Here is a 23,037-nt window from a genome sequence, read left to right on the forward strand (position 1 = left end):
GGTGCTCCTTTAAGATTTTTTTTTTTTAATGTTTATTTATTTCTGAGAGAGAGACAGAGCATGAACAGGGGAGGGACAGAGAGAGAGGGAGACACAGAATCTGAAGCAGGCTCCAGACTCTGAGCTGTCAGCGCAGAGCCTGACGTGGGCTCGAACCGACAGACCGCGAGACCATGACCTGAGCCGAAGTCAGACGCTTAACCAATTGAGCCACCCAGGCACCCCTAAGATTTTGTTTTTAAGTAATCTCTATACCCAATGTGCGGCTCAGAACTACAACCCTGAGATCAAGAGCTGCAGACTCCACCAACTGAGCCAGCCAGGTGCTCCTCTAGTTACACGTTTCTATTGAAGTAATTCGGTGTAGACATTTGTTCCCCTGACCTTTGGATAGGGTCCAAGAAATCAGAGTTCGGTGCAACTACTGCCCCTAAAAAGTCATAAGTAACTCTCAAAGTACTTAAAACTACCATGAATGAAATACTGTGCGATCTGTGATGTCAAAATTAGACTCACCGATAATAGATGTTCTGGGACAGTAATTGTGATCTTATGCCTAACATATTGTGAATGGCAGTTCCTCCAACCCCCAACGTGCCCGGCACTACTTGGGTACAAATGGAGCTATGACTTTATGGCTACAATGCCTTGCTTACCGCAGGCCTCACGGAGGTCCCAAGCATCTGTCCGTTTTGATGGCTTTGTTCATTGCAACTGGCAACTTCTCCCAGTCCTAGAAGGACACCCTGAGGGCCCATTAAGAGCCTCATCAATATCATGAATTCCACTTTACTTTGAGCCTCATTATTTTTCCAGAGTTCAGATGCCCTTTCTTATACGTTTTTTAAAAAACTCTAATGAATGAACAGATATTTATCATCTGACTTAGACTGGGAAAAGAAATACAGCCAGAGAATCTATTTCCTTTCTCTTGTCAGTCAGGCAAAGGGGAGATGAGTCATGAGAAGCTTTCTACATTCCATCATCAGGTCATCGCTGCAGAAAGTTCCACATTTCCAACAGTGTTGCATTGGCACCCATTTTCCCAAGGAAGACTGCTGTTGTGCCTGCCATCTGCGTTCTAATGGTTCTCTTAGTGAACAGCATTTGTGGTTTTGCCAAGTCACCCAGCGACTCAGTTTTACCCACTGCCGTGCTGCAGGGACTAGGAAGAGAAATCAAATGCAGCCACGGTTCTCAAACTTCAATATGGATTGCTGGGCCCCACCCCCAGAAGTCCTGATTCGCTAGACACTGGGTAGGGCTAGGGAATCTGCCTTTCTAACCAGTCCCCAGGTGATGTTGACACTGCTCCTTCAGGAATCACACTGAAGGAAAGGCTATCTATCAACAATGAAATTTGCAGAATTCCATCTCCCGTTTGCCTGACTTACAAGAGAAAGGAAATAGATTTATTAAGTATCGCCCATAATGAGAGTCACCTCCTTTTATTCAATCTTCTCAACACCACCCTACAATATAACTATGACATTATTTTACAGAGGAGAATGTTAAGCCTCAGAAATTAAATGAATTAAATGAGAACACGGTAAACAAATACAAGTTTGTCCACCTCCAAAATCTGTATCCTATGTGCTATGTCCAGCCAATATCTAGTCAGTGTAGCTGTATCTGTGCCGAGCTTTCATTTCATTCTACTTTTATGTAATGGCTAGTCTTCTACTCTGACTGTCCTAGTCTTTTAAAAATTATCGTTATATGGGGCGCCTGGGTGGCGCAGTCGGTTAAGCGTCAGACTTCAGCCAGATCACGATCTCGCGGTCCGTGAGTTCGAGCCCCGCATCAGGCTCTGGGCTGATGGCTCGGAGCCTGGAGCCTGTTTCCGATTCTGTGTCTCCCTCTCTCTCTGCCCCTCCCCCGTTCATGCTCTGTCTCTCTCTGTCCCAAAAAAAATAAATAAACATTGGAAAAAAAAATTTAAAAATTATCGTTATAAGCTGACTCAAATTATCTTTAAAAATAGATGAGATACATATTTCAGGGCGTCTGGCCAGCTAGTCAGTAGAGCATGTGACTCTTGTTCTCTCTCAGGGTGGTGAGTTCAAGCCCCATGTTGGGTGCAAAGCTTACTTTAAAAAAAAAAAATAGATGAGATACACATTTTAAATAAACACAAAAGAGCTTAAGGTAATTATTAAAGAAGGATGTTGTGAACTGACTGCATTTTCCGAACAAAAAATTGAGGTATGTAACACAATCAGGATGACCCAAACTTTGTGGAAGTAGGTCAGATTAAGCCTGCTTGGTCCCAAATATTATATTATTTTGCATGCCCTGTTAGAAAAAGGGAAAACAAAAAAACACACAAAAAGCAAAAAACAAAAAACAAAAAAACCCCACACCTTCCTTTGCTACCATGCTTGTCCAAAGAACAAAGTACTTAATTTGAATTATTCAACTAGTGAAAAAAATCCACATCACTGAGTTCCTGATGTCTTGCTTTTACCCGTTTGATTTTAAAATGAACTAGCAGTCAAAGAAAGGCTGCCTAATTACAGGATGAGTCCCAGTCTTTTCAAAAGACCATTGTTCTGACTTAATTAACATGAACTAAAACAGTCCTAAAACAACAGGGCACATTCCCATTAGGATAAATTACCAAGACCTAGTCAAGGCAGCAAAGGATTCCCCAGAGGAAAATCTGTCACTGCTTTTCCACCTGCACTACATCTCTTTCTCAAAGGACTCTGCTACAGCTGGGAGCCTCCCCCTGGATGGGGCATCTGTTCTATATTGAATTTGCTCCATTTTGAGAGCTGTGGACCATGGATAAAAGGTGAAGGAAAATCCTAGACGGTCAATACCACCATGGCTGGGGATGTGACATTCTCGCTTAGTAGCTCTGGTCGCCTGCGAAACACTTTTATTCTGGTCTCAAATGTTCCATGTAGAATATTTAAAAGTGTGGTGCTGTTTGCTTTAATTTGGGGAGGAATGGGTTAGTTGATGGGAAAACGCTGTGTCCTTAGCAGGATTCATAATGGAGCATGCTGGTTTGGTAAGAGGCTGAGTGGCGGAGCTGGGCCCACCTGGCTTTGTCCCTTGGAGGCGACCGCTGCATCACCTCCTTACCCTTGGCTTCGATTTCCTTATGCATAAATGGTGAGCTCAGTACCATTTCCCAGGGTTCGTGCTCATTTACAAATGTTGGCTAATATTACCCACGTGCAATCAGTTTGTGGTCGCTCACATATTAGAAGACATTCCCCAAGGCTTGCATCAGCCTCGTGATAACTGATATAGCACATTTTTCTTTTCGGTGGGCCTCTTCTTTCTACATTCTAAATAGAGTATGAACTGGCTAATTAATTAGGCCTGAAAAATTCCGCTTGTGCCATCATCAGGAATGAAATCAGGTTTGAAACTAGAGCAATATAAAAACACTTAATTTTTTAGTCTATTGCAATTTTTAAGTCGTTTCTCATTTGGCAATAATTTTTCTTCCCCAATTACAAAGCTCACAGATGATGGCGTGAATACGTAACTTCTGTGTCTGTAGTAATTCTGTGTGGTGCTGAACAAATTAACCTGCATTTGTCATGTGATGGGGGGAGGGTGGGAACTAAGGGTTTAAAATAAATACAAGAAAGGTGGCAGACTAATCTATGTCCAAGCAGTTACAATACTAAGGAAGCTCGGAGTTGAATGAACTTTTAAAGAATTTATTCTATGAAGAATAGACCAGGTGATGGCCACAGACATGACAACTGGGGGTCTAAAACAAATAGAGAAAAGGTCTTTTTCATCACAAAAATCAAACTCTACTCCCAAGCCCTCCCTCAGGGTTTGTGTTGAGTTTCCAGACCCTGAAGCTCTCTATGAATAGTCAGCATTCACTACTGTTAGGTAAATTCACCAAAATTCCATTCTTGTTAAAAATTGTGAAGAACATTTCTGTGAAAGCTGGTGAAATCAGCTTTTTGGCCGGCTCCATTTTTGTTTCTCATCTTAGTAAAACTATCATCTGTTCGTACGACACACCCGTAAGCAAGGAAAACAAAGACAGAATCCTAGCATTTGGTTTTTACATTGTCCCCATACTGAGGGCTAGTAGCCTTCGTGAAGCTTTGTGTGGGAGTAGAACGCTTCTTGATCCTGGAAGGTTTTTCCACAGATGCTGCAGGAGCAGCCCTCATCTTCCTTGTGCGAGCGACGGACATGGCTGTCATGGGCGGCGTGGGATGCAAAAGATTTACCACAGTACTTGCATTTGAAGGGCTTCTCCCCTGAGTGCTGCCTGATATGCGTGCGAAGGATGCTGGAGGCAGTGAACCTCTGCAGAGAACAGACAGCAGAAGAAAAAGTAAACTTCCATCACCTGCACAGCCAACTAGACAAAGGGGTTAACTTCAACGTCACTGATCCTTAGTTCTCCAATAGATGAATCTGGGTTTTAAGGCTATAGAGCACTCTTCGTCAACAGTAGCGGTCTTAATAACAAAAGGACATGACAGACATGAGGCTCAGGACCCTGCGTATAAACAAGCAATTCCAATGCAGGTGGACCCAGGACCACACCAAGAGAACGTGCATTAGAGGAGTAGTTCGTATTGGCTACGGTCTTGCATAAAGCAGTATCTTATTGGTTTCTTCTTTTTTTAAAGATTTTATTTTTAGGAAATCTCTCCACCCAACACAAGGCTTGAATTTATAACCCCACGACCAAGAGTCGCACGCTCCACGGACTGAGCCAGCCAGGCACCCCAGTGTCTTCTTTTCGTAAACTTAAAACTTTTTGAGGTGATTGTTTACTCACAGGCAGTCTTAAGAAATATTAGAGATTCTGTGTACCCTTTACAGAGTTTCCCTCAGTGGTACCTCTTGGAGAACTACGGTACGGTATCACAACCAGGATTCTGACGTTGATAGTGAAGATCAGAACAATTTTATCATGACGACCCCTCACGTTGCCCTTTTAGGGCCATACTGATCCCTCTCACTCCCACTTTTTTCTTTTAAGCCGTAACAACCGCTAACTGTTCTCCATTTTTGAGGCTGGTGTGTGGACAACAGCTCATGCCGTTTCTATTGCCGGGTAGCTCTCCCTGGTGTGGATGTGCCCAGTCTGTTCAATCACTTACCCGTTGAAGGACATCTGGGTTGTTTCCGGTGTGGGTTCTCATGAATAAAGCTGCTACAAGCATTTGTGCACAGGTTTTTGTGTAAAGATATAAACCTTCATGTCTAAGGTAAGTGACCAGGAGGACAATTGCTGGGTTGTATGGCAGTTACCAAGTTTAGTTTTTAGTGAAACTGCCAAATTTTTTCAGAATGGTTGTCACATTTTAGATTCCCAAGTACTTTGCTGTGTTTACGTATCTTTTCTTGGCCACTTCTGTTCTTTCCCTCATTCATTTCAGTACTACTTGTCACCTTCAAGTGGTATATTAGAGACGTAACGACTCCATTTTGGGGTTCATTGACTATGATATAAAACACTGGTTAAACTGGTGACCTCGGATTTGGGGGCTAAGAGAGAAGCACTAGACAACGGGGTGTCTGGGCACATGTGGAGTTGGGTCACTGCCTAGTCAGGTTCATAAGTTGTACCTGCCTGAACACACCCACACATGGTCAGTCTGCATCAGCTTAAGTAACTGAAGTCTAATGTGTCAACTGGGAGGCCAAATATTTAGTTCCCTTTCAGAACATCTCTCAGTACCAGGTTAGTTAGAAGTTACAAGGTAGGGATCAGAGTAAGAACTCCAGAAACAGAATGCGTTGTGGAGTTATTCTGACCTTGCTCTGGAAATCCTGGACAGAATTTATTCCTCAGGAGAGGCTGCTTTTTTCACACAAATCCATGGTCACCTTCCTTCAGTTTGTGCTGGCTCCACATGGTCTACTTCTGGCTCAGCCTCATTTCGCCATGTTGATGATGACCATTCTATTGACCCACAATTTCTTTGGCAGTAGGTTTCCCCAAGTCTGGTGCGCTCAATGTTTTATTCTTCTGTGGGAGGTTTAGACGACCCCCTAAGACAGCCTATATTCCTTTTATGGCTTTATTATATAAAACTGATGACAGAACCAGTCTATTCCTATGCAATAGGACTTGCTGCAATGATGGAAATGTTGTGTCCGTGCTATCCAATTTGGTGGTCAGCAGCCACATGGGGCTATTGAGCACTTGAAATGTGCATAGTGCAACCAAATCACTGAACTTTCCATTTTATTTCATTTTTATTAAATTAAATAGCCACATATGGTTAATGGCTCACTAAGCATTGGGCAGCACAGATGTTTATCATCAAAACAGGACATGAGATATAATGTCTAAAGCATGGTCAAACCATTGTTTCTATTCCAGCAACTCCTAACTACATATTTACATATTTGTGTCTTCATTTTAATCATTCAATATTCTGTATAATGTACATTAGATTCCATTTCAGCAATGTTGCTCTAGAAAGATAGAGGAGTTTGTGCTCTTTAATATTATGTAATTGTGTCTGCAATCATCAGGGCTGTCTGTAAATCAGGGGTGTATTTCTTTAAAAAAAGTTTAAGTTTATTTATTTAAGTAATCTCTACATCCAACGTGGGGCTTGAACTCCGACTCAAACATCAAGAGTCGTATGTTCTACCGACTGAATCCAGACAACCCTGCGGGGTGTGTTTCATTACACGTGACCCAAATGCCAACTTGGCAGTAGGAGATCGTGTCTGATCATCTTAAGCCAACTGGAACATATTTAGGGGTGGAAATGGGGTTTGGGCTGATAATGGACTAACCAAGAACTCCTTATAAGCCAGGCTTTATGCTTCAAGTTCTTAGCCATGAACATCCATCCAAACAGGGCTCAAGGCAGATCCCTTGGAAGGAGATTCCATTTACCTTTGTGCAGTATACACACTGGTATGGTCTGTCTCCAGAGTGGACTCTCGTGTGTTTGTTTAGGCTGGAAGACTGAGAGAAACATTTCCCACACGTAGAACACTAAGGTGTAAAAGAAACATGCAGTTAAAAATCACGTCTTCATTTTACCATTATGTTTATCTGGGAGTAAGAGGTAAAATATTCTATTTATCTTGCATATGTCTGTAGGCAGAGGATCAAGTAGACTCAGGCTGAGATGTCTAATTAAAGTAGTAGAAAGACGACCCAGGGCTACACCGGAAGAATCTGGAAGCATGAGCTCTGGTCCAGAGCCTGCTCAATGCTGTGGCTTTCCATAATTCCTCTAAAGTCTCTGGCTGTCAGCTGCTTCAGATGTACAAGGTGGGAAGTGAACAGGAAGAGAAGACTGAATTAGTCCTGCTCTGTCAACAAGTAGCTGTGTGACCAGAGCAAGTCAGTTAAACTTGGACCCTTTGTCTCCTGCTTTTCTTGATGGGCACCACCCCAGTTAATTCAACAAGTATTTATGGAGTACCTACTATGTGCTCGACACTTTGCTAGAGACAAGGAGCTAAAAAGCTAGTGGGTGTGGTGATGATTATGGAGCCCCAGATGGCAAAACAGGTGGCAGGTGGTCTGAGACACATTGTACCTACAAAAAAGTACCAGTTTGGGAGTCCAGTGAAAGCATGTGATACAGCATGTGTTCACCTGCTGTCAAAGGTTCATGTCGTTTCTCTGTGCTCTTGACCCTCATGACACCTGCTGAATCTTTTCCAGGATCCCAAACCAGGTAAAGGAACATATTTTGCCTCCACACCCTGCTCCTCAGGTTTACTTATGTGCACACACAGGAGAGAGGATATGTTTGGGGTAGATTTTATTTATTTTATTATTATTATAATTTTTTAAAGAAATGTTTTTCAAATTTACAACCCTTTTTTTTTTAACGTTTTATTTTTTATTTTTGAGACAGAGACAGAGCATGAATGGGGGAGGGTCAGAGAGAGGGAGACACAGAATCTGAGACAGGCTCCAGGCTCTGAGCTGTCAGCACAGAGCCTGACGCGGGGCTTGAACTCATGGACCACGAGATCATGACCTGAGCCGAAGTCGGCCGCTTAACCGACTGAGCCACCCAGGCGCCCCTGGGGTAGATTTTAAAAGTCTTCTCTAACTTTTCTGTGCTGTTTGAGGTCTTAATAATGAGCATTTGTTATCATTACTATGATTGCTAGCACAAAAAGTCAGGTGTTTGAGTTAATACTAGAAAAAAGAACAGATCAAATATAAGGACTAAATACATGATTTGGAAAATAAGATTAGGGGACTCTGCGAATGGGGAGCAAAAAGAATTAAAAGTTAAGCCTGGGTGGCTCAGTCGGATGAGTGTATTTTGGCTCAGGTCACGAGTCTAGGGTCGTGGGATCGAGCCCCACGTCAGGCTCCATGCTCAGCTTAAGATTTTCTCTCTCTTAGCCCTTCTCCCCTGCTCAGTGTGCTCTCTCTCTATAAAATAAAAACAAGCAAACAACAACAACAAAAAACTTCACAAAAAAGAACAAAAATGTTAAGCACAAGGAGGTAGCTAGTATCTGGCCAAAAGAAGTTCCAGGAGAAAATAAAGATCTAGAAGACATAATAATCAAAGAATGAACAAGAAAATTCCTTTCAGTTTAGGACTTATGCCTTCAAATGGAAAGAGTACTTTGTACTTCACTGATTACAAAGCAAGACAAAAAGAAAAAGACATCCAACTTGGCACATTCTGTTAAAATTTTAGAACTCCAGGGGCACGTGGGTGGCTCAGTTAAGTGTCTGACTTCGGCTCAGGTCATGATCTCACGGTCTGTGGGTTCGAGCCCCATGTCAGGCTCTGTGCTGACAGCTCAGAGCCTGGAGCCTGCTTCACATTCTGTCTCCCTGTCTCTGCCCCTCCTCCACTCACACTCTCTCTCTCTCAAAGGTGAATAAATGTTAAAAAAAAAAATTAAAAAAAATTTTTTCAGAACTCCAAAGATAAATAACAAATTCCATAAAGAAAAAACCCAGTTATTTATAAAAAATCAAGAACCAGATTGATATCAAATGATAAGAGTAAATGGAAAGATGCCTTGAAGGTTTTTGAAATTTGGAAATCAAGAGAGAAGAGTGAGATGTAAAAATCAGTGGAACTAATTCAGAAAGGTGATGAAAACTATCCAAATAATGACAGTTCACAGGCCTAGAAGGCACCTGGTTCAAATCTGAATAAGCTCCATGAAGAATGCTTTCAACAAGGATGTAAATATCATTTTACACAATTAAGAAACTATATTTACCTCTTGTAATTAGAAATCCCAGCAAAAACAAAAAGCTTAGGGGGAAGTCAAAAACAAAATATAAAGAAAGTAAAAAGTCTGGCGTCATTTTGAGCAATTTATAGACTATAAGCAACGATGCTTTCTGGAAAAATAAAGCCTTCGCTCCATTGGTCAGGAATTTTAGGAGGTTAGAGAGGGCTGAGATCCCAAATTCACATATAAACTTTTGGGACTCATTGTTATGAACTACAGGGATTTCCTCTGTCATTTATTTGTGTTCTTCATTAATTTTGCTCGACAAATTATGTGAAAAGGAGGTACATTTAGGTTTTAAATGCTGGATATAGGGGTGACAATACAGGGTTTTTCATTTTTGGTTGTACACTCAGCATCTTCTAATTGTCAATTCTTTTTCAGAAACTGGTTGGTTTTTTTAAAAAAAAAATATTTATCTTAAGTTCTGCAGGTATGTTTCACCAGAGATTTTTTCCCCCTTCTTTTCAACTTAAATGTTTTGTTCAAGTTTTTGAAAAAATTAAATATATTTTATCACCTTAGAAGTTCAGTACTCAAACTTAAGTATATAAAATAAAGAAAACTAAAAGAAGCATTAAAAAATGCTTACCAGTAAAAATAAGAAAAGGAGTGCCATGAGAAATTCAGGTTGAGATACTTAGAATGCAGCTAGATACATGCTTCATGAGCTCAGGTCAGAGCTCTTGGCCAGAGCTCAACATCCAAAGTGAAATGCTACTTATAGTCATAATAAAAGAGACAAGACCACTCAGGGAGAGTTTGCAAAGAGAAGATCACTAAAGAAGAATTGTGGGAACACTGAGGACACAGGACTCCTCCTCTTCTATTGCCAGTTTAAAAAATGATTCTTTCTCCACTCTACCATAAAACCCAACTCCTCACTTCACTCTGACCAGCTTCCATGCCTTCTTTCTCGTCTCTGTCATCCACTGACAGCCTGGTCTACGGTCCCTCAGTCTCAAAGATGGCAGCACCTGTGGTACCTGGGTGGCTCAGTCGGTTAAGCAACTGACTTTGGCTCAGATCATGATCTCACATTCATGAATTCAAGCCCCACATCAGCTCTCTGCTCTCAGCACAGAGACTTCAGATCAGATCCTATCTCCCTCTCTTTGCCTCTCTCCTCATGCACACGCGCGTGCGCGTGCGCGCACACACACACACACACACCTCTCTCAAAAATAAATAAACATTAAAGAAAAAAAGATGGCAGCATCCGAGTACAGCTTCTCCACTCAAACCCCGACTCAAGACCAACACCATCCTCAGAGTTTAAGCAAATGACCTAGCCAACTGTCTAGTAGAAATATCTTGATCGAGCTCTGATATCCTTTTCTTCGATTCTTTTTAGTGAAAAACAAAAACAAATCCGACAGCTTCTCCTTTGTTAACCAACACCCTCTGGTCCTGTAGCTGCAGCAGATCTGACAAACGGCCTAAATGGTGTATCTCATCAGCTGTAAGATCCACCATTACTTTTTGTGCTAACAAGGAAAATGCCACCAATTGGGATGGTGGCATATCGTCACTTGTTGAACACACTCCAATTTCAGGAACATAAAGATGTGAAAAAACTCCAACCCGGAATTGATACAATATAGCTTGTAAAACATTATTACTAAAACATGTAGCAATAGAAATCTTTTCCAAGGACATAAATTGATAAATCACAAGACAAATACAATGTGCCAATAAAATATAGTTTAAACATTTAGACCACATTAATTAAAATGCAAAGTAAAGCAAGATACCGTTCCGTCTATCATAATGACAATGTAAAGAAGGACAGTAGCATTGCAGGAGACCTGGTGCTGCCTACCACACACACAAGCCCCCACCCCGGGCGGGACTACAAATCGACACATCCTCTGGAAGACAGTTTAGTGCCTCGATTCAAGAGCCTTCAAATTGTATACACCCTTTGACCCAGTTTTTCTACTTCTAGGAATCTATCCCAAAGAAATCATCAGACATGGATAACAGAGATAATGATTTGTATATAATATTGTTCACCACAGCAACACTGGGGGGAAAAAATCACAAAGCAGAAGATTGGTTAAATCAATGATAGCACATCCATCTAATATATACTGATGCAGCCATTACTATGTTTATAAATGACTCATGATGTTGTGTTAAGTCAGAAAAACTAGCCTCAGAATATCCCCAAGTATGTTAAAAATACATAAATGTACACATAGACATAGACATAGAGAAAAACATTACACCTTAAATGTCTTAACTTGGGTCATGGCATATCAGGAGGCTTTTGTTTTGTCCAAAATATATTTACCAAACATACATTCTTTTCCCACGTTAAACAGTAAAAATTGGAAATAAATTTATCACTTTTTAAAATGTTTATTTTGAGAGAGAGCATGAACGAGCACGAGAAGGGGAGGAGGGGCAGAGAGAGAGAGAGAGAGAGAGAGAGAGAGAGAGAGAGAATCCCAAGCAGGCTCTGTGCTACCAGCACAGAGCCTGACATGGGGCTTGAACTAATGAACCTTGAGATCATGACCTGAGCTGAACTCAAGAGTCAGCCGCTTAACCAACTAAGCCACCCAGGCACCCCAGTAATTTCACTGTCTTATACTTCAAATGTTCTTAGAATTCTGGTAAGTATGTGCTTTTCTGTGGGAAGTGGTATTTGGAGGGGACTGGGTTGGTGTGGACATCTGTGTAGATCTGGACCACCAAGGGGTTGTTGAAAACTAATTGTGTTAAATGTCTTTTGTCGAGCAAGATAACACATGATTATTGTAAAAATCCTCAAACTTTCTAGGAGTAAGTAATATAGTGACTGGGATTTCCCTGCAAGCTTAGCCGTGAACAGGTAAGATCCACCAGGGGGGGAAGATAAGGGCAATTTTATGAAGATTACTCTCGCTTTTCTTTTTCTTTTTTTTTTTTTTTTAATTTTTTTTTTTCAACGTTTATTTATTTTTGGGACAGAGCGAGACAGAGCATGAACGGGGGAGGGGCAGAGAGAGAGGGAGACACAGAATCGGAAACAGGCTCCAGGCTCCGAGCCCGACGCGGGGCTCGAACTCACGGACCGCGAGATCGTGACCTGGCTGAAGTCGGACGCTTAACCGACTGCGCCACCCAGGCGCCCCTACTCTCGCTTTTCAAGTGAACAGAACTGGGACTCTGGGGTCGCTCAGGTGGTAGCCTCATCAGCCAGTTCGACAGGGCTGGGAGCCACACCCATGTCTGTCTGCACCTAAGTCCCATCCTTTCTTCTAAACAGGCTCAATGGTGCATGCACTTTTTTTCACCAAGTCCAGCAGAGCAACCAGATATCCAGAATAGCAGAAAATGGCTCCCTATGGCCATTGTTGCTTTTCTTCCTGACAAAATCCTTGGCATGCCACAGATGCCTTCCATTCTTTGGGCCATGCCTCTGCCTCATCCTTATCTATAATGGTCAGTATGCCTGCACAGATGATGGAACAACGTACAGTGATCTAAAAGCACATGCCAGGCTCCTTCTTGCTCGGAACATCTCGACCCTCTCCCCCTCCTCAACCAACTCTGCCTCTGACATAAATCAGACATCCCCTTGTCCTTCTAGACTAGGCTCAAGGCCACCTCTTCTGTGAGGCCTTTCATAACCCACGTCTCCAGGTAGAAGTGGACACCCTTCCTTTGTGTCCTCTCAACCTCAAGCATCCGTTCTAGCACTGTGACGCGGTAGCTCCTGTGTGCCCCTCCACGGCACCGTCCCTTTCTTCATAGACCCTACATCGTCAAGCACGGTGTCCCAGCAACTCACATCCAGGGGACCCTCACTGTGTCTTCAGGGGTGTGAGGAACGGGCCACCCATCATTCGTCGCCCTACTTCTTACCTTGTGAGGCCGGTGCTTCTCATGAACGTGAAGGACATGGATCCGGAGCCGGTCCCGCTTCTCAAAGGATCGTGTGCAGAGAGAGCAGGGAAATTTCCTGTCACCCTTGTCCACACAAGGGGTGTATTTGAGGTGCTTATCTCTGTAATATTTGTAGGTAAATACTTTTCCACATCTTTCACATCTGTAGCCTTCTGCAGACTCTGTCAAACACAGGAGGATAAATGCCAGGGGCTTTGTCAGCTACGTTCCCTCATTCTTATTTCCTCCAGCAGGATTAAAAAAAAAAAAATGTTTTTTCATGTTTGTTTATTTTTGAGACACACACACACACACACACACACACACACACACACACAACCTGAGTGGGGGAGGGGCAGAGAGAGAGGGAGACACAGAATCCGAAGCAGGCTCCAGGCTCTGACCTGTCAGCATAGAACCCGATGCAGGGATCGAACTCATGAACCATGAGATCATGACCTGAGCTGAAGTCAGACACTTCACTGACTCAGCCACCCAGGTGGCCCTCTCCAACAGGATTTTTAAAAAAACCTTTTATTACAGAATAATTTAAACATATACTAAATCAAAATAATGCACTAACAATCCCCCATGCACTCAACACCAAGCTTTGACAACGATCAACTTATAGCCAATTTTGTTTTCATTTAGATCACTTCCCTCTGTGACTATTTCAATACTAATTATCATTTGGTTCATAAATGCCTCAAACTGCAATCTTTAAAATATAATACTTTTAAAAAGTAGTAACCGTATTGTCGTTGTCATACCTAAACAATGAACTCTTATTCCTTAAAGAAATACATATGTGTATACACGTATGTTTAATTACTTTCCAATCAGTTCGATTAGGGTTCGAAGTCTTCATGTTTTCCAGGCTTTGCTATGTTTCTCCAGTCTATTAATTTAGCCCTGCCTCCAGCCCTATTTAAGAGCAGTTCAATCCGAAAGTTCTTTTTATTTTTAAATTTTTTTAGCGTTTATTTATTTTTTAAAGAGAGACAGAGCTTGAGCGTGGGAGGAGCAAGGAGAGAGGAAGACTTAGAATGTGAAGCATGCTCCAGGCTCTGAGCTGTCAGCACAGAGCCTGACTCGGGGCTTGAACTCATGAACTATGAGATCATGACCTGAGCTGAAGTCAGACACTTAACCGACTGAGCCACTCAGGTGCCCCTCGACACCACAGTTCTTGAAGCCACTTCTGACTGGCACGTGTTACAAGGCTGGGTTAATATACCAAAACATACCTATCGTGTCCCTTTCAGATCAGCCCAAGCTCTATCTAAGTTCAAAGCAGTTCACCTCAGGCCATGATGGACACCAATTGCTTACTTCCTAGGCTTCACAAGAGCTGCTCCATTTGGCCCCTTTTATGAAGTCTTAGGCATTTGTTTCGCTCACAGTTTACTTCTCTGAACCTTTGGAAAAGATTCCAGAGCTAGAACCAACATGTATGGAGTAAGGCTGACAATATCTTACCTTCCCTTGTATTTATAGGGTTACCATGATGATTAATTTAATCCTATCATTTATTGAGTTCTTACCAAAGAGCGATACTATCACTGAGTGATACACAAGATCCAGAAAGGTAAATCTGTTTTTATCAATGAAGGGAGGGGGAGAGAGGTTAGAGAGGGTTCAGCCGACTCTAGCAAGGGAGGTCCCAGGTCCAGGGGTGTCTATGTGTTGGGGGGAGAGGAGGGGACAGGGGCCACCTACAAAAGCCTCCCTGCTGAGGACACTCTGGATTCCAGAGGATCAAGTGGCTTTGACTGTGAATGCATCACTGAGACCTCATTGTCTGGCCCCAGAGAGAAAGAGAGAAGGGCCAGGAATAAGTATATGCAAGAGTCTGTAGATGGAAATCTTTTTAGCATCAGGACAGCAGGGAAGCTATCCATCAGGGGCTTTGTTAGTTGACAACTACCTCCCAGGCACGTTTAACAGGTGGCTAAGGAAATAAACCATTCATTAAGTAAATAACCAGGAAGGCAACCGCCATCCCCAGGATGGTCCACTGCCAGGTATGTCTATCACTTTCATTGAGGTGCTAATACTCTCAGAAGTCCCTTGCTGGGATGGTTTTAGCTCAGCACTAGAATTTTCATTGGTCAGAATGGCCTGGCCTTCCTGCTTCCTCCGGTGGGAAGAGAGGGTCTACAAGACTGGATCAGTGACCTTTACAAATCAAAGCACTAGAGCACAGCGAAATTCAGAATAATGGTTCGATAGGGAGTCTGCATGAGAACAACCACTTAGGCAAAAATGAGACTCCACCTTTGCTAACTAATTAGGGCTCACCTGTCTGCATTTTCTGCTCAGGTCTTTGGAAATTTAACTTAACCTGATAACTTCATCCTGTCCTTTCCTTCTTCATCCTCCCCACCCCCACTCCCCAACCTCAGTCAACTCCTCTTTTTAGCCAAGGGGTTTTCCAGTCTCGACAATGCTACTTTCTGCCCCTCCACAGTGTAGAGTTTGGTAACAATTAAGAGCTGTCTTCACATTCCACACCTCCATCCCCCAAAACACACACTCCACAGGCTTGCATACTCAAATAACCCGCCCACATAGGGTCCAGACTCTTCCCTCCCACTCAAGACGTTAAAGGGGAAGGAAGTTCCCACCATTCCTCGCCAAAAGCCTTTGAGGAAAAGTTCTTTGACAGGACAGAAGAATTTAGATTTTTCTTCCTTTTTAATCCTATTCAAAAACCATTCATTAACAGAAAACAAATTAATTCATCCATAATTCTTTCCAACAAATTAAGCTGTTTACCAATTTCCTTCCATACAGTCTCCCAAATATATATTATTTTAACCCCATTTACTATCATAAGCCCTCATCCTTCCCTGTTCCTTATCACCAGATGGGGATTTCTGATTTCTGCATATTATTCTATATGTTAATATATCACCATTTACATAACAATTACTCTACTACTGAACATTTAGGTTGTTTGTGATTTTTCATTAATAGGGATGGTTCCATTGTAAAAACCTTCCTGCGCAAACCTTGTCCTTCTGGACCATTTTCTGAAGACAAATTTCCAGAAGAGTATTACTGAGTAATCAAAAGTTATGATCATTGTAATAGCCAATAATAGTGTTAAATACTTTTTCAAAAAGATGATTGTATCTTGTGAGTTATTGAGCATGTGTATATTTTCTCAAATGTATTTTTCAGTTTTATTTCAAAAACAATCAGTACATTTTGGAAGTGACCAAAAAGAATCCATAAGTATGAGATAAGTGTGAGGTCCATGGACTTTGGAGAGTCCCACCATCTCACCACCACCCCCGGCTTTACCCCCCCACACTATCCGCTCATTGGTGTAGCAGGAAGATAGATGGTTTACCCAACTGATTCCGAGAGGCCCTCATAATTTGGACTCTCGAAACAAGAGCCTGTTCATTATTCACTTCCTAATCCCAGTGAGCGTGTCCTTCCCCCTGGCTTCCCTATTCCCCAAAGCCAAATTTCCTACCCTCTCCCAGCCTAACACACCCTACATTTCCTTCCACCTCTAAGCAGCTTTCCCTGCATTAGTCCTAATGTCTTCTGCTTCCCTTCAATACACACTAAGATCCAGGAGAAAGGGATATGAAGGTGTTGAGGATTATTTCCTGCACCAAAGGGTCTATGTTTGCAAGGGAGATGTGCACGCATACAATCACTGTATTGTGTGATGAATGCAAATTTACTTCTTTCTTTCTGTTACTTATCACACTTATTATAACATAATAAGTTGGTCTTCCACCCTATTACATACATTTTGCGTTTAACTCATCCCACCCACCAGATCGGGATTCCCAAGCTTTTGTGTATGTAAAAATCAGTCAGAGAATTTGCAAATCCCAGAGGCTCATTCCCAGACGGTGAGTTGGTGGTTCTCTGGCTCCTCAACCTTCTCATGTGGTCCAGGGGCCAACAGCATCAGCCTCCCCAGGAAGCTTGATAGAAATGCAGAATCTTAGGTCGTCCCAGCCCTGAATGAGAATCTGCATCTTTCCAAGATCCCCAGGTAGTCAACACCCACATTAAAATCTGAGAGTGAGAGTCTAACTCAATGCTTCTCCAAGGGGATGAAGATCCACAGCAGGAAATATATTTTATATTTGAGACTCAGTATACCACACATCTCCACTTGTAATCAAACTTCACCAAACAATACTTGAGATTCACATCAATATTTTCTATTCTACTCTATTCTAATTCTTTTTTTTTTCTTTAAAGATGGTCTAAACCACTAAATTGATTTCCCACATTAAGATACTGCAACTCCTACTTGAAAAACACTGCTCTAAGAGCTTTGATGGAGTCATCAGCTGTGTTAGCCTGAGCAGAGATGAATCAGAAACTGGCTCACCTAGGGAAGAAGTTGCATCCATGTATTTGGCCTTTATTTACTTTTTCCTCTGAGAGGAGGTGATGGGGAAGAAGAAAAGGTTTCCTTGTGAATATTAGTAGCCTCAGCAGCTGTGGAAAGATAAGGGCATTTTCCTTTCCCTGGGTAGTGCCCCCCTAGTTAGAGACATCCTCAGTTTAGTCTCCCCTGCATTAGCCTCTGAGAAGGGGACGCCCCGCAAGTCAGCGGGGATGCTGCAGGAGGGTGTGGTTCATGTGCCAAGTCCTTCCACTAGAAGAGCCTCACTGGGAAAGGCAAAGGTGTGCACTCACCTTCAGAGGGCCCAGGCACCGGCTTCCCCTGCTCTGTGACCTGAAGGCTCATGGGAATGTCCAAAAACTTTTCATAGCAGTCTCCATACCACACAAGGAGCTCTTGGTTCTGGCAGATATCCTTGCAGCTCTCGTAAAATATCTGCCCCTGACACTGCACCGCAACCAGGTTCTGCTCCTTGGGGAAACGGGCACAGTTGACGTAGGCCATCCAGTTCCCCGCACCTCCTTTTCCATCTATGAAGTGGCTCAAATGACCATCTTCGAAGATCTAAAAAAAAATGAAACGTAAAGTTTAAAATGCACTTTTTCTTTGTGCCTAACCTATAAAATTACTTATTAAAATTTATAGTCCAAATCTCATGCTTGAGTCCACTGAATATACTTATTATTAACATTATTAAGCCCAAATAGATGTATTAGCTTATCTCTATCGGTGCTGTGACATTCTTAAAGCTTCTTACTTTTATCACTTTAATTTCCAAATTTCTATAGTATCTTAATTCCATAAGCAGAGAAAAGGGGAACTAGAGAAGTTTGCATTTAATTCCCAACTTAAAGACAACCAATTAGTTTTGTGCTTTTTCCCAACCTGGTTGTCATGCATGTAATTCTTTCTCTGCTGTTGGCAATTCCAGTCTCCAATGTTTTGTTGTTATCAGCAACCTTGTGATTAACATCTTCCACAGGGTCTGAATTTCAGATTACACTCCTGCCCTATATTCCTAGAAGTAGGAATTCAGGGTCAAGGGGAGGTACCTGATATATTCTAACTGGAGTCCAACCAGCATGCCCCAAACACAGTCAAGAGTATCAGTTTTTAAAAACCCATAGCTAATTTCATAGGCAGATGATATCAAATTTAAAAATTTGTTTTTATTCTCTTTGGCATATTCTCAGCAGCACTGTATAACATTTAAACCATTTGGTTTTGCCCATAAACAAAGATAAATATTAACTCTTCAATATGTATATTCCATTGATAATCTTCACAGATTAAAACGATTTAAGGCATCAGGAAACACAAAGAATTCACTTAGAGGTGCTATCTTAATGGAGTGAATATCTGCCTTTCCTTCTCTCTCTTTTTTTTAAGTTTATTTATTTATTTTGAGAGAGAGAAAGAGAGAGAGAGAGAGAAAGTGAGAACACGAGCTGCGGAGGGGTAGAGAGAGGGGGCAGAGGATCCGAAGCAGGCTCTGCACCGATGCAGGGGCTTGAACCCACAAACAGTGAGATCATGACCTGAGCGGAAGTCAGAAGCTCAACCAACTGAGCCACACAGGTGCCCCTCTTCCCTTCTCTTTATACCGTAAAACAGGCAGCACAGAAGCAGAGTGACCCCCTCCCAGGGGGCCAGAAGCCGACACTGTTCTCCACTGGCTTCATTTCCCACTTTGTCAACCCACCAGAAGCATATTTATTTACCTCCCACATCAGAGAATTGTCTCCATAGGTCTTGACTTCACTGGCGTTGACCACTTTACCTTGAAAGGGTCCAAATCTGACTCCTTTGGCAACAAGGCTACTGCAGAATACACCAAAATGCCGCACCTCACCAAACATCGTCTGCTTGAGGCAGAGACCTAGGGGAAAAGCCCGAGGCAGGAAAGCCAATGAGGCAACTGACTGCATCACATCAGGACAGAAATCCAAGCCAGAGGCCCTGCTTACCTTCTGGTAGTTGAAGGGAGTCTTTATCCAGAGTTCGACAAAGAGAATCAGATCCTAGAAAAGGGGCTAAGATTTTATTTTTCATAAGGTGTTTCCCTCCCTGCTTCTTAGAGGTAACCATTATCCTTAGTTTAATGTTGATTTATCCTTTATATTTTTCCTGCTCCTTTTACGTATAAAATTTCTCCTTTGAGACTCAGAACAGCCCCTGCAAGGTTATGTAATTAACCCCGTTTTGCAAATTTAAAGAACTTGAGAAGCAGAGATAATGCTGATTTTGAATAAGGTGCAGATAGATGGCTAAACTGGGACTCCCAGTATGAATTGCGTGAGGCTCTAGTGGAGCTACCTTGCATTATCCCGGTAGACTCTAATCCCAGCTGACATCCACTATGTGAGCCATGTCTCTCTTCTCCCTCCTCCACTAAAGCCAACCTTAGGAATCAAGCATTAAAGCAAGTACAGCCTCAGAAGTGAGGGCTCCATCCTGATGGGAAATATCTACACTTCCCTGTGGACTTGAGCCGTCTCAGATCCACCTTGAAGTGCTCCTTCCCCACTCCTCCTCCCACCTCTATTCCCATCCAACCCGACTCCTGCCCGACGTGACCACCTTTACCAGAGCTGTCCGTGGGGACCAGGAAACCGGAAACCGCGTGGTGCAGAGGGGCTGAGTGATCCAGGCTGGGAATGACCCCGAACAGAACTAAGTGCAGGTCCTCCTGGGTGAAGTGGTAGCGGTGAGATGACTTCCCTTGTTGGTTCAGGGGTTTGGAGCCCTCCTCAGACCGCTTGCTGGGGGAGCAAGATAATAACTGGGAGGCCTTCACCCCCTCAGGGAACAGGGAAGCATTCACAGCCGGCGGCGGCATTAAAATTTCAGGTCCACAGCACTGGCCACTGTCACTTCGGCCACCAGTATGGCCCAAGTCTTCACCGGTGGCGCCTGCATACTCGCGGCTGCTGTTGAGGAAGTGCGGCACCTCTCTGGGGAGGTGGGGAATTGGGGACCACGGTGGCAGCTTGCTGTAGCAGGGCAGGTCGTAGAGCGGCTCCCTCTGCAGAGCCAGGCTGGTGCTCAGCAAGAGAGGCGCGGGCCGGAAGGCAAAGGGGGGCATCGCGTGGGATGCAGTCACCGCGGCCTCCAGCTGCGGGAAAGGTTGGAAATCTTCCTCCGCAGCGGTTAGCATGTTCGCATAGTGGCCGTAGGGCGGGAAAGGCGTGTAGTAGGCGTCCAGGTGTTGGGGGCCTCCCTGGAGCCTCTCAGGAGGATAGCACATCTTGCCCTGGGGTCCGGCCTCACCTGGCCGCCGCAGAGCCATCCTGGGGGCACAGCGCGCGGCGGGTCTGCGGGAAAGCAAGCGCAGCCGAGTGAGGTGCGCAGGGCGCTGCGACCCTGCTCCTCCCTGCCTACCCTCTATCATCCGAGCTAGCCCCGGGTCGAAGGGAATCGCCTAAACCTCCCAACTCGATCTCGCAAGCCCTACCCCACAAACAAAACAAAACAAAACAAAACCGCAATGCAAACAAACACACAAAACCCCAAACGAAAATCTTCCGGGATCTTGCTCCACTCCAAGTTCCTGGTAAGAGTCGCTTTTGCCTTCCCTCTCCAAACGCACCCCGACCAAGCACAGATGGTTTCCAGCAACCTAGTCTCTACATCTCGCCCCAAACCCGGCTCCTGCAAATTTTAAGTTCCCTCTTCCGCCTTCTTCTCTGTCCAACGAAAGTCTTTTACAGGGTGGGTTGGAGCCCCCAGACCCTCCCACTCCCGGGGCCGCGGCCCGAGCGCAAGGCCGTGGTGCGCTTTGGGGCAGGCGGCAGCTCCAGGCGCTCCTGGGTCCCCAGCAGTCAGGGAATAGTCAAGGGCCCCCAGCCCGTTAGCGCAGAAACAGACGAGCTCCCCAAACCCGGACGCAGGTCGGGGAGGCCGTCGCTCCACGATTCTCGGCGCTGACCCCTCGGACCCAGGAGCCCGGGCTGCCGAGGAGGAGGAGGGCGCCACCTTCGGCTCCCCTCCGAGCTCCGCAGCCGGCGCCGGGTTTGCCACATGGCCGAGTCCCGCCACATTCCCCAAGTCCCTGTGGGAACTCTGGTCACTCCACCTGCGGGTTTAGGGAACCTGGGTCGAGTCCCAGGCCAAGTGGGAGAGAAGCCTCGGCAGCTACCGCTCCCACCCCGAAAGGATGGAGTTTTAATGGACACAAGTTCACCAAGGCCGGGGAATGGAGCCCCTTCAGGGCCGGCGGGGCTCGAGGGCAAGATCAATGAGCCCAATAAGGAAACCCAGCAGGGTCGTGACTCCGAAATTAAAGAACACGGGGTCAGGAGAAGAGGTCAGCCACGACGAGGGCATCTGCCTGTCTCCTCCTAAGCCCCCGAAGGCGCTCGGCTCTTGGCCTCCCCTGACCGCGAGGATATGCCACTCGAGGGTTGAAAGCCACTTAAGGAGTGAAAGCCCCAAGAGGGCAAAAAGGCCACCCAAGACGAGCTGCGCTCGCGCCTGCTTCCTGCGCTCCCCAGCCGCCCCGGCGGACGACGGCCCCGGGCCACCGCGGCGCCCCAGCCCGGCACCCACCTTCGAGAGCGCCGCCGCCAGTCGAGCGCCTCCAGGACCCAGAGGGCGGCGCGGGCTCCGCACTGGTAGGCGACGGGCGGGCCGGGAGGGTCGAGCGGGGTTTAAGAGGGCGGCGGGCGGGCGGGGCCGCGGGGCATAGAGAGGGCTAGGGTGGGGAAGGGACGCGGCCCACGCAGGTCTCCGGCGGGTCTCCTCCCCGCCCACCGCAGCCATTGGCCGAGGCTCCACTAGCCCTCCAGTCCCCTGGGGTCGCGTGTTTAACTCCTCAGGTCTCCAACCCCTCCCGGGACCCTGCCAGAGCGCTCGCCCTCCGCTCTGCCGCTGGCACTATTGCCCCTCCAGGCTTGCCGGGAGGGGGAGCAAAAAGCCTGGGCAGGAGTTGCCGAGGGTCCCAGATAAGCCCCCGGGTGCACACGCCAACCCCGAGCTCGCCCGGTAAGGCTGCGACCCGCGTCCCGGGGTCTCTCCTCTGCCTGTCGGCTTTGAGCTCTCAAGAACTGCTCCCGGCCGAAGACGGCGTCAAGCCCCGAGGACCAAGGGGCCTTTTACCCCTGATACCTCGTGGGGAGCCTAGCACCGCCCTAAGGGCTGGGAAGCGGCGCCTCGCGGATCCCGGGTGGGTGCAGCTGGACGCGGGGGGCTCGGCGTCCGGGACGCCTCCGAAGTGCCCGGGCGGTCGTTTAGCCCTCTTTGGGGAGTTTATTTCTCCAGTAACTTCGGATGTGGGAGCTCCAGACCCCCGCTCCGCCATGGCTGCCCCCGCGGAAGGCTCGCGACCTCGGATGCCCCGGTCCCTGGAAAGCAAGGTCCAGACCCATAGCTGGCGCTCAAAGACCGCACCTTTCTTCTCCGGGCCGGCCATAGAGGGAAAGAAAGGAGCACTTAAGCCCATTCACATTCACATGGAAGCATCTAGGGTGGGAGAGAAACCCTTGTAATGCCCAGTGATCTTGGCCAGGTTCCCCGCCACTGCGGCCCGCTGCTTCTCTGCAAAATGGGGTGTATACCCTCCCGCCGGGGCTGGCCTT

General features: G+C 45.3%; 1 protein-coding gene across 1 annotated transcript; it reads right to left on the reverse strand.

The window, feature by feature from the left end:
* Window positions 1–4,068: 4,068 nt before the first annotated feature.
* Window positions 4,069–20,750, reverse strand: PRDM14 (PR/SET domain 14). Its single transcript, XM_043602241.1, has 7 exons — window positions 20,048–20,750; window positions 19,429–19,482; window positions 19,183–19,340; window positions 17,755–18,025; window positions 13,054–13,256; window positions 6,860–6,961; window positions 4,069–4,296 (listed from the first exon to the last, which is right to left on the reverse strand). The coding sequence occupies exons 1-7, from the start codon at window positions 20,748–20,750 to the stop codon at window positions 4,069–4,071; spliced, it is 1,719 nt and encodes a 572-aa protein (XP_043458176.1).
* Between the last annotated feature and the right edge of the window lie 2,287 nt (window positions 20,751–23,037).

Source organism: Prionailurus bengalensis, chromosome F2 (assembly GCF_016509475.1).
Source record: "Prionailurus bengalensis isolate Pbe53 chromosome F2, Fcat_Pben_1.1_paternal_pri, whole genome shotgun sequence".
Taxonomy (NCBI): Eukaryota; Metazoa; Chordata; class Mammalia; order Carnivora; family Felidae; genus Prionailurus; species Prionailurus bengalensis.

Excerpts from the sequence above, each read along its gene's own strand:
- PRDM14 (XM_043602241.1), bottom strand. The coding sequence starts at position 20,750 with ATGGCTCTGCGGCGGCCAGGTGAGGCCGGACCCCAGGGCAAGATGTGC. Across the intron at positions 13,257-17,754 it reads GGTGCCTGGGCCCTCTGAAG|AGTCTGCAGAAGGCTACAGA; the intron begins GTGAGTGCACAC and ends TGTGTTTGACAG. Across the intron at positions 4,297-6,859 it reads AGTGTGTATACTGCACAAAG|AGGTTCACTGCCTCCAGCAT; the intron begins GTAAATGGAATC and ends TGTTCTCTGCAG.